The sequence below is a fragment of the Lygodium microphyllum genome, chromosome 18 (assembly GCF_053477565.2).
Source record: "Lygodium microphyllum isolate KBCC chromosome 18, Lygodium_microphyllum_v1.1.10, whole genome shotgun sequence".
Lineage (NCBI taxonomy): Eukaryota > Viridiplantae > Streptophyta > Polypodiopsida > Schizaeales > Lygodiaceae > Lygodium > Lygodium microphyllum.
In genome coordinates, this window is record NC_141152.1 from 52473619 (window position 1) to 52485476 (window position 11858).

Here is an 11858-nt window from a genome sequence, read left to right on the forward strand (position 1 = left end):
AAGGAGTGAAGCTTTGCATTTAGGCAAGTATTGGTGGCTTGAATTGATGCAAAATAGCTTGGCTAAATACATGTACAATAGAGGAAAAAGTAAGAATACATAGCACTTCAAAGATTTAATCGTAACTTTTGCATCCAATATTGAATTGAGATGTCATGTAGCTCAAAACAGAGTATGACAAGAGCTATAGATGTAGATAATCGTAGAGTTGATTTTGTGTAGTTTTTTATTCTCTTTTACATAGAATAAAGCTATTTTAGTTTGGATACAACACTTATAATAGCTCGCACTCAGAGGCTCTTGAATTTTTTTTGGCTTTGATAGAGATTTTATGGATTTTTCATCTTGAACGATTTACCATGCTGGCAAACACTCTTCTTGCTAAGATTATATAGGCTAAACTTGATTTGTGAAGGCAATTTGCTTATACTTGGTCTTCGATGGCTATTTTATGCTTAGAAGATAGCCAAAATACTTGAAAAAGCTTGCAAAAAATTCATATGCCTTTAAGAGTGCGAAATTATTATTTTCTCATTAATTTTATGCTAGTTTGATATTTGAATAGTTGTTATTTACCTTGTGGAACACTTCGTTTATAGTCCATTGGTCTATTTTGAGCTTATAGTTGGGTACATCTTACTATCTTTGGTGTGCATTGTTCAATATTGAAAACCTTGATGGAATAAACTTTTTATATTGGAAAGAGCAAATATACAATGTATTAGTCCAAAAACAAAAAATGAAACCAATGAAATGTAATGGAATGTAATGGAATGTAATGGAATGTAATGGAATGTAATGGAATTAAGAATGAGAACATAGATATATATATATGGGAGGAATTGGATGAGTTGGAATACTCCATTATTATGTTCACACTCTCAAAGTTCGTCTTAGTTGAGAGTTGGAATACTTTCAAGACTACCATTAGTACTCCACACTGCGCAACAAGTGAGTGCTAATAATGAGCAATTTTCTCATTAAGAAGGTGAACAGAAAGAATAATGCAAGGTTAAAGGGCTTCACTACACTTATGGTGAGAGGAAGGCCAAATGCTAAGGGGAACTCTTGTGAGAGAGACAAGTTAAGAAGTAAGTCACGTAGTAAAAAGGATGTAGAATACTTCTTTTGTGGTACCAAGAAGGACCACATAAAAAAAGGACTACTACAAGTAGAAGAACAAGCAAAAGAAAAAAGGCAAATAAAGATAATGGCAAAGAGGAAGAGGAAAACAAGGCAAAGATAGAGAAGATAAATGTATGCAATAGTGTTGATGGTGATGTTTTGTATGTATCATCATTACATGATACATTCTTGGTTGCCATGGATAATTACATGTCTTAAAATAGACTTTTGGGTTTTTGAGTATTGTTTCATGTTAGCCCACATAAAGAGTGGTTCTCTATTTTATGATGTTGAAAAGAGAGGATGCATTTGTCTTGGAAATAACTATGCATGTAGCATTATAAGCATTGGGAATATACATTTCACTTCCAAATGGATCTACTTTTGTCTTACTGAATACATTGCATGTTTTGGACTTGACAAAAAGTTTGATTAGAATAAGACAACTTGATGATAATGGTTATAGGGTGATCTTTAGTGATCATGTATTGTAGCCATTTATTTCTTTATAAAATTACTATTTGAAACACATGTTAATCTCTGAAATGAAATCTTTGTGCAGTTTGCATTATCTTCGATCTCTAAATTTTTATTATCTTTTTATGAGCAATCCCTTTGAAAGGAAAACTAGAATGTCACATAAAAGATGTAACAAAAGTAGAAGATTAAAATGTCTTAATTTGATTCATAGTAATTTGTGTGGGTCAATGCTCACAATTTCATTGGGTGGAGCATTGTACTTTGTCAATTCTATATAGATGATGCCACGAGCAAGGTTTGAGCTTATCCTCTTCTTAAGAAAAGTGATATGTTAGATGTATTTCAAAAGTTTTAGCATTTGTAAAGAATCAATCACGCAAGAAGCTTAAGTACTTGAGGACCAATAATAGTGGAAGGTACACCTTGCACACCTTTATGATCTTTTGTGCAAGTCATTGTATCAAGGGAGAGTTGATTGCTCCTAAGAATCCGGCTCAAAATGGTGTGGCTAAGAAGTTAAACATGACCATTCAAGAAAGGGTTTGTAGTATGCTCTCTAATACTGGTCTCACTGATGGATTTTGGACTAAAGCTATAAAGATTGTAGTGCATTTGATCAACAAGCAACCATTGGATGGCAAGATACAATAGATGTTTTTGGTTGAGACATTTATGCATTTACTTAGAGGGAAGTGGAGTAAGCTTGTTTCTATGTCCAAGGAAATGCATTTTTCTTAGCTAGGGAGGAGCTACTAAAATGGGTTATCATTTGTAGGATCCTAAATTAAAGAAGATAGTACACAACCATGATGATATCTTTATTGAGGATAAGATGCATAAGTATCCTATCAAAATGGTTAAGATCCATATAGTGGTATTTCAAGAGGATGGGCAACCACTAATAAATATTGAGGTGAGAGTGCCAAAAGATAGTGAACAATCTCATGTCTACCAAATAGACAAGTGGAATAATCAAAGGCTCCTATTAAGCTAGTTTTGTACATATCTACAAGGATTTCTAGATCACCACATAGATATACTCTATCTCTAGTTTATTATGGTCACAAATTGTGGCAAGCCTTCTTGTTGTGCACATACTATTATTAGAGATGACAATCATAAGTGGTAGAGAGCTATACGATGAGAGATGGATGCTTTGAAAAAGAATGCTCTTTCGAAGTCAATTTCATTACCTAAGGTCAAACATGCACTACCATCACCATGTAAGTGGGTCTACAAGCTAAAGGTTTCTCTATCTAATTCATTACCTAAGTACAAGGTAAGATTGGTGGCCAAAGGATTTAAGTAAGAGATTGAGTTTGATGAATTCTTCTTATGACCACCCTTCATACTATTTTGCTGTGGTTACTAGAGAGAATATGGAGTTGGTTCAAATGGATATAAAGACTATTTTCTTACATGGAAACTTACATGATAATATTTACATACAATAACTTGAGAAGTCTATTATGAAAGATAAAGAGCAATTGATGCATAAGCTACTTAAAAGCTTATAGTTTGAAACAAGCTCCCAAGGGATAGTAACATAAGTTCAATGCTTTTATGCAATCTCAAGGGTACACTAAGAGTGAAATTGATTACTATCTATATATTAGGAAAGCTAAGGATAGCAATCTTATGATCTTGATTATGTATGTGGATGACATTTGTTGATTGCTAGAAAGTTATGGATATAAATGCTTTTTTAAAACTATTACATAAAAGCTTTGAGATGAAGACCTTGGAAAATGCTAGCAACATTCTTAGTATGCACATTATGCAAGATTGAGAAGACACTATTTGTCTCAAAAGAAATACATTAGAGCATTTCAATATGAAAAGAAAAAAGAATATTACTACCTCATTGTCTCCATAATTGAAACTTCACCAAGAGAATAGCCCCAAGTAAGAGAAGCAAAAGATCAAAATAGCCAAGGTTTCTTATACATCCATAATTGGTAGCTTATGTATGCTATGATTGCTACTACACATTAAAAAATCACCCATTCAATGAAAGTAGTTAGCAAGTATGTAACAACTTCTAGCAAGAGACATTGAAAGATAATAAAGAGCATCATGATATACTTGAGTGAAAGAAAGGATGTGTAGATATTGATTTTACAACTAAAATCTTAAAGGTCTCCTATGATTTTTATCTTTATTTTTACGCATGGTGCAATCTCCAAGGTCTCTCAATTTTGCAATTATGGACATCCTTATCTACCACTAAGGCAAAGTATATTGTAGCCACTAAGATCTACAAGAAAGCTATATGGCAAACTTATTTAGTGAGAGACTTGAGCATTGCAAAAAGCATTGCACTTCATTAGTCAAATTGTCATTCAATTGGCATGAAACCTACAAAGACAAAGCACATTGAGATAAAATATCACTTCAAGAAGGTTCTTAAGGATTAGCACATTAAGCTTGCTAAGGTCCATGCAAATGATAACCTTACAAATCTTCTCATAAAGAGTTTATCTTTTGAAAGTTTTGCATTTTGCAAAGTGCTAATGGACATTGGATAATATCTTCACTTTTTTCTTATATTCCATAAAGATATATTAAACTTTAAATGAAAAGTTGTTAGAATAAAGAAGGATTTTCGACTATTGGGTGACAATAATGTGCAAGGATTACTTTCTTTACACCATTAGCTCTTCCCTAGGCTTGTAAAAAGTGTAAGGATTACTCTATTCGCAAAGGTTGGTCTCTAATGGGCATGTGAAAAAAACAAGAATGTACAAAAAATCAAAGATTCATTTAACCCCAAAAAAAAAAAGCTCCACTTGCTTGAACCTATAAGTGGTTGCAAGGCAAAGTTTCAAGATTAAACGTAAGATCAAGGTTCAAAGTCAATTTTACCATGAGATAATAAAACATAAGTGCACCATGCATATTGAAATTCAACAATGCTAGATGGTTCCCTTGTGCTTGATAGCATATCTCAAGTTTTCAACTATCACAAGAATGACAAAGAAAATAGACAATGTCAATGAATATCTGAACTTTGCAGTTGAAACACCTAGACTTCATCCCAAATCATGAACCTAAAGATTACACAATTTATTTGGGGTGGTTGATTTTTATGATTTTTTTTTTTCCAAGACTCATTTTGACCACATGGTGACATGTGTCCACATGATGGTACACATACTCAACATTTGACTATAATGATTGCATGACATGTTTGGTGGATCGCTTGACCATTAGTATCTTATATTTTACCATCACCTCCACCACTAACCTATCTAGATAAGTCCAATTAACAATTTTAAACCTCAAACTCCTCAATACCTACTATAGCTTTGCTGCCAAGCTACAAATCCATAATAGGGATGGATGACGCTTTGCTCGATTCAATACACCCACCCACAAGCATCAACAAATGCCCCAGTATAAGCAACAAGAATCCCATGGCATTTCACGTCTAAACACCATTGCTCTTTGAAGCATAGTGACAAGGCCCCCCTTAGCAAAAATGCACGTCAGGCCACAAATGCTCCAAACTTGCCCTTTTTAACTTTTGGTATGCAAACTCGCACATGGCAACTAACCGGCACTCATCCGGGCTCTTAAATGAGCCTTCTCACAGGATGACCTAGTTAGTCTCCGAGACCAAAGCCTTATTGCCCCGGATCTAAGGCTGTACATCTTCGCATTCGTTTACAATAATATAACTTTTAACTAGAAACACTAAATAATCAAAGGTTTCAGAAAGCCTTTTGCCCAAACCCATTCAAATAGACTCGGGTCAAGAATCAATTACAATTGATCGAGTATCGAAGCATACATTAGGAACATAGAAAGCTCGAGGGAAGAGATCGAATTCTCTTTTTGCAGCCTCTCAGCAGGCTTAAGCTTAGCAGAGCCCTTGCCATCCAGATAAATATACACTCGGAACTGAAGGCTATTCGCATATTCAAGAAACCCATTTTCCAGGAACCCTCGGAGCTGTAAAACAGCACAATCTGGCTTACACTGATGATGGGTATCGACCCAGCATTCCAACTGACCAGTACATTAGAAGCAGAAATCCAATATTGAAAGTAAGAAACATCAATCTGAAGAGCCTAGATTCTCTTTATGCATTACATATCATACAGAAGCATCATACATCAGGTTTGGAAGCTGGCAAAATTCCAAGATTGTGTCAACTGATGGAGTGAACTTGCTCAATCGTAGTGATCCTCAAAATATTCAGCAGGAATAACAATCGGAGATGTAATCGTTGCTACGCACTTGAACTGCACACGAGTGACCCGAGCAGCATGTCTTGAAAAAGGTTTGCAACCCGCAGATCTACAAAATATTGAAAGGCTATACTCTGCAAAAGCAACTGACCTTATGTTGTGAGTACTTCTCTCTGATTGCAGGCAGTGTGCAATTGCTGGTGTTATGCTGCAAATTATGTATGGCTTGGACACACTCCTTCAACTCAGATGACCGATATCCTGTATAGTGCTGCAGTGTGGAACTCTAGTTCACATACCAAGAAAACACAGATCAGCAACTTTTGAGATGACGTGTACGCATTTTGTTCCTCAATTTTGAAATGTTAGCAACTCTAACTAATGAGAAGCCACATACCCATGGCCTCACATGTGGATCCAAGGTGAACCTTGCAACAAATACAGCAGAACCAGCAATCATTGATGGCAGGTACTTCAGGAAGTCATATTCTACTAGTGTAAGCTCAGCAAGATAGTTCCCTAAGAACTCCATATGCAGGGTGAGATTCTGTAACCAAAATAGAGATGTATTACTCTCATGTGCATCCAAACAATGATGTGAGAAAAAATTTCCGCTTCATTACCTTCTGGCAAGCCTGAGCTGCCCTCAGAAAACGTCTGCATGCAAGCACAAAAAAGTAAGGATTTCTCATCCTACAGCTGAAAGAAGTGCAACTATTGGCCTACTCACTTACCTCAGAAATGTTTTAGTTGTAGGTCCAGTTAATTCAAAATGAAGCTGATTGAGAACATGCCTCTCCATTTCCAAAACCTGAAATCATAAATAGATGAAGCAAAACATAGTACATACATAATTAGTAGACATCCATATTATAGACACAAAGAGCTTTTTGAACCAACCTCATCTTTGCAGTACGTATTATCTGTAATGTAGCAGAACTCTTCTACTTGTGGAGCACAGATTTCCTCATATTTCCTGAGAAGAGTAACTCAATTTGTCATATTCTTAGCAGGGAGGACAGAGACTTATTGCAAATGCCCAAAGCACATACGCTGCTATCAGCATGCACGCAACACCCAAGAGCTGCAGACGTTGCCGGTTCACCATTCTAGAAGATAGAAACCGATCAATGTATGTTACTGTTAGGTAGAGAGTATCTGGAACAAGCTTGTATTCTTCTGCAACCTGGGGCATACACATCAATTTTTGCCTCAATTTACTAAAAGACATGTGAGAAAACAAAAAACAATCATGACAATGTACCTCTACAAGCCAATCCACCAAAATGCCTCGCATACTAGCATTGATATCCTGCTGAACCACATCCATGAAGTCTTTGCTAGGCCTTCTCTTGAGCTGCCAGGAGTTCATTGAAAAATTTACTGACAGTTCAAGCATATTTTTAACAGCATTTGGAAAATAACAGCATGAGAACTGTTATGTCAAGTGATCAACCTAAAGGTTCACCTCAGAAATGCGGAGATAATGATAGATGTCAGTAGCATATGAGCTACATGTTTGAGGATCTCTGTGATTACTATCAATGTCCATGTATTTTTGGTTTGAACAAGCATGCTTGCATGGTTGGCTGCTGTCTAAAGAATCACCTGTCAAGACAAATTTCAAGGATTACATTTGAAGCACAGCATATGATTAGCTTGATTGACGTGCTACACCCCACACATTGAAATTTATTTTGGCAAGCCAAACTCAAATCCAAGTGATGCTTAAATTTGATGTAAACACTCTATATCAAGTGCATTCAAGGCTCATTTAAAAATAACCTTATCTATAAATTTTAAATAATACACACCCCTTTTCTATTTAATTTAAGAATAATCTCTTTATATGGTATCCTTCTATGTGTAAAAAATGCATAAAAATGAGTGTCAAGCTGAGGGCCTGCCTTCACACTTTTGTTGCTATACAAAAACATTATGGTTTTTTTATTTTTTAGTTTACATCTTATTTTTTAAAAAGAACCAGGCCATGATGAGGAAGAGCGTGACCTTTAGGTTCTTTAGATATGTAGAGATTAAGCTTAGTTTCTTGCTCCAAAGCAGCAATGGCCTCAGCTCCAACATCTTTGACAATCACGTCCACTGGTTCAGCTTTGCTAGCTTGAATGGATAGAATGGTTGTTTCAGGTAACAAGTTCTCATCATTCTTAACTATAGTTGCAGCTGGAGGATTGTTTTCGACATTAGAAGCCCCAGCTTTATTCTGATTTGAGGGTACAGAAGAGTCAACTGATGGAGTTTCATGCTTGGATTCAGTTAACACATGAGCTTTGCCCTTGCCAACAGCTCCCTGATAACAATAAGAGGACCAAGCATCAAAATTAGATGCAGGCAACATGAATGATGCCACATGCTTATATGATCTATGGTTGTGCATGATGCAGAGACTTGCATATGGTCCTCCAATAGCAGTTACTCTCAAGTGCCATTCAAACTCTTTTATTCTTCACTCTACTTGGGACCCGGCTGAGAGTAAATGATCCTTGCCCAATGTGAAGGCTTGCTTCTTTCAAGTAGGGGTCAACCTTTGATCCATGCTTAGCTGCACTTATATGAGTGACTACACATAGGTTAAACCTCCAATCACCTATCCATTTATTTAGGCTAAAAACGAGTTACAGTTTCCCAAGTGTTATCTGATCTGATAGAACAGTAAATGCAGAAATTGTTTTCAAAAAGTATAAAAGCAGATCCATACTTAGACTTGAGCAAGTGTAATGATATCAATGAGGTCATATCTGACGGTCTCAGCAAAATCAAATGTTAAAATGCATTAGGACCTGCAAATGCACTAGTAAACGGGCATGTAATAGATCATGACATGCTGTAGTAGGTAAATAGACTGGCACACTGCTGAAGTTGAAGTATTGACTCTTCACAAAGAATACCAGAGACATGCACTACTAAAGAAGCATCAACAATACCAAATACAAGCAAGTGTGCTGAAAATATTCATGCACTCTTCAAGTGCATTGCAAGAAAAGGACCTCATACTTGGGCTTTAGATATGCCTGTATTGTTCCGAATGCCTGCAGATGTATTGCTCTGGTTGGTCAGATTAGTTAAAGCTGCACGTTTCTTGGACTGCTGGACCGGGGCAGTGATGGCCATGCGCTGGCTGTCATCATTTGCTGCTCGCTTGACAGATACTTTGGTCCGCTTGCTGCCCACTCCAGCAGCAGTACCTGCATTGCTCCTCACAGGGGCCGAGCGCACACTAGATGCACCACCAGCTTCCCTTGCTCGTACTTGACGAGCTTGTTCTCCATTGCTTGCCATTCACGTGCACAAGGAAATGACCACCCTGATTATGGAGTGAAAATCTGAGCTGATCACACAGTCAGCATCCTGCAATTGACCAAGATCAACATCCTGCAATCAAATACAATCCTCTCATGCCAACCCCATTAAATCTTTACTGTGCCTCTATAAAAGGAAGCATGTCATCTGGCATAGATATAAAATAACAATTCTTCAAAACAGGGCAGCAAGTTGCCATGTGTGTGCACACACAAACACCAACATAGTTGCTTGAGGCCATGCACTAATTTAGAGAAAGTCTGCAATGAACAGTGGCAAAGGGATGGCATCCACAACATGCATATATTGTGTTACCAACAATGCTTCACTAACTACAATGGCCCTATATGTGGAGAATTTATGAAATGGTTTCAAACACCTGTATTGAGCGAAAGAATTGTAGAAACAAATAAACACTTCAAGGTTATATAAGCGGATGAAAGAAAGCACAGAGGCATGGAGTGCAACCCTATCCGAATAAAGAGAATTCTAAAGAAAGTAGACATTGCCCCAAAGTGGCCCACAACTAAAGAGATTAATCAAGCAGCAAAGATTATTGCAAAATCCTCGTATGAACAAGCTGATTAAATTGAGATGCAGATGTAAGCAAGATCACATGGGAGAAGGCCTTTCAAAAGCTAAAGATAGTAAAGAAGGATGATAAACAACAACTTTTCGTCTGAACAACGTAGCCAATACAAGTATAGCAACTCACTCAAGCCTGCACCAAGCATTACAGAAGATAATGTGCAGCAATGGCATTGCTAAGAGCAGATACTTGCTCAAGCCTGCAGTAGGCATTACAGTAGAGAAAGTAGAGCAACAACATTCCTATCAGCAGATTACCAAGAAAGGCAAGAGAAAGGAAGAAGGTCAGTTGTGGGAGTAACAATTGCTAAGAGCTCATGGATGTATCCGATGAGAAGGTGAAGCGAGACAGAAAGCCAAATAGGCACATACAGAGAGAGAGAGAGAGAGAGAGAGAGAGAGAGAGAGGCAGGCTACGTTTACGACATCATCGGGCAGCAAAAGAAGGAAATAAGCGTCACTACCTGTGAATCTTGTTTGATGACGATGACGATGATGATCCAACTCGAGGAAGGAGGTCGCGTCTCTCTCTGTCTTTCTTTGAGTAGAGCATCAAACCTTCATTTGAACCAAAGCTGTCTTTCAATGCCGAGACAAAGGAGAAGGCACAGAGAGGGAGAGAGAGAGAGTGTGTGTGTGTGTGTGTGGGTGTATGTGTGTGTGTGTGTGTGTGTCTTTAATGATTGTTCTTTTGTGTTAAAGGAAGAGAGAGTAAATGGCGAGCGGGCAAGCGAAGCTCTGTGTCTAGATAGAGTTTTATTGCGACAGATATTTCCGTTTAGAGAGAGAGAGAGAGAGAGAGAGAGAGGAAGCAGATGCAGCAGATGCTTCAGCAGCAGCAGAAGAAGAAGAAGAAGAAGAAGCAGCAGCAGAAGAAATTCAACTGTTCAAATTTGGCGGTCGTCTGCCTTCCGGCCTCGAGAGACTCTCTCTCTGGCCCTGTGATCTCATCTCAGCCGTCCACGCCTACCATCTGACGGCTGCCGCGCCTCGCCCTCCCCCCTTTTTTCGAAATCTCTCTCGTTGGGCGGGAGGCCTGTCCAGCCTTGGGGACCAGAACACCACAAAAAAGTAATAAGAGCAGGCCAATCCATCTTTGCATAGTGTTAATTTACCCCTTCAATGCCTGCATAAAACAAAAATTCCATTGAACTACCATTATGAGAGCCAATGCCAAGATCCGCTAGCTCCATTGGTAGTGAAATGGTGTGCTTAGTCCAAGGTTATAAGGTTATAGGTCCCTTCTGAGAAACTACAATGAAGGCACCTAGTATGATGTATGATGTATAAAGTGATTATGAATATGATTCCACTCGGCTAGTCACCGAGTTGGACATTCTAATGGGACCGCTTGTCTAGCCACATTGGTCAAGGGTTTGGACCCCCTTGACTACAAGTATTGGTGTAAGTTGTCTCATTCATCTATTCAAAATCATTTTCCATCGAACATGAAAGCTAACACATGTTATGTATCCTTAAAATGAGAGCCTATCCAAATGTCCTTTCTTTTTTTAATGCTAAGGTTAACTACTCATGTTCACATTCACAACACCAAGCAGTTGTACATGCATCATGCAAAAGCATACATCTAGGTGAAAGTAACAAGTACTCATGCTGTTTTCTACACTTTTCAAGTTGTTTTGGAGCGATACTTTTTAGACTTGAGTTTGCCTAGGACAAGCAATGTGTCATGCTTCAATCCCTCAGGCTTCTTGTACTAGAGTCTTAGATTTCTTAACTCTGCTATGCGCATAAGCCTTTCTAGAGTGCTAGATCCCCCGAAGTTCACAACTCTTAGGGTCTATCAAAGCCTCCAAGTCTCCTCACCTAATCAACTCTAATCACCAAGAATCATTGTCCTAAAGTTGATGTTGCCATTGAATCTGACTTTGTCAAGCCAATGACTCATGTTTTTCCAAAGGAGGCAAGCTACACTGCCTCCAAAAAGAGGTATAGGATGTTCTCCTCTAACATTCCATGAAGAGCATACTAGGGAGAACAAGAACCGAAATTGGCTAGCACATTTTCAATGGAAAATCTCCGTGAAAGCACCTACCATAGGATTGAATTTAGTTTAGGGGAGGGCAAGGCTTTCCAACATCTATCAATCAATCTTGCTAAGCTCGAAGTGTGCTACAAGTAAATCTGCTC

The 11858-nt window shown here is 37.9% G+C and overlaps 1 protein-coding gene across 1 annotated transcript; it reads right to left on the reverse strand.

The window, feature by feature from the left end:
• Positions 1–5330: 5330 nt before the first annotated feature.
• On the reverse strand, positions 5331–10713 carry LOC148020886 (cyclin-A1-4-like). The gene is made up of 12 exons (XM_087698683.1): positions 10172–10713; positions 8814–9167; positions 7809–8109; positions 7267–7406; positions 7063–7155; positions 6851–6984; positions 6699–6774; positions 6533–6609; positions 6422–6455; positions 6196–6345; positions 5950–6084; positions 5331–5852 (listed from the first exon to the last, which is right to left on the reverse strand). The coding sequence occupies exons 2-12, from the start codon at positions 9096–9098 to the stop codon at positions 5781–5783; spliced, it is 1497 nt and encodes a 498-aa protein (XP_087554809.1). The 5' UTR covers positions 9099–9167; positions 10172–10713; the 3' UTR covers positions 5331–5780.
• Between the last annotated feature and the right edge of the window lie 1145 nt (positions 10714–11858).

Bases quoted from the DNA above. Each gene is read 5' to 3' on its own strand.
- LOC148020886 (XM_087698683.1), bottom strand. From the start codon at position 9,098: ATGGCAAGCAATGGAGAACAAGCTCGTCAAGTACGAGCAAGGGAAGCT. The intron at 7,407-7,808 runs GTCACGCTCTTC...TTGTCTTGACAG, and splicing joins CATATCTAAAGAACCTAAAG to GTGATTCTTTAGACAGCAGC. The intron at 6,985-7,062 runs GTACATTGTCAT...TGTATGCCCCAG, and splicing joins TGGTGGATTGGCTTGTAGAG to GTTGCAGAAGAATACAAGCT.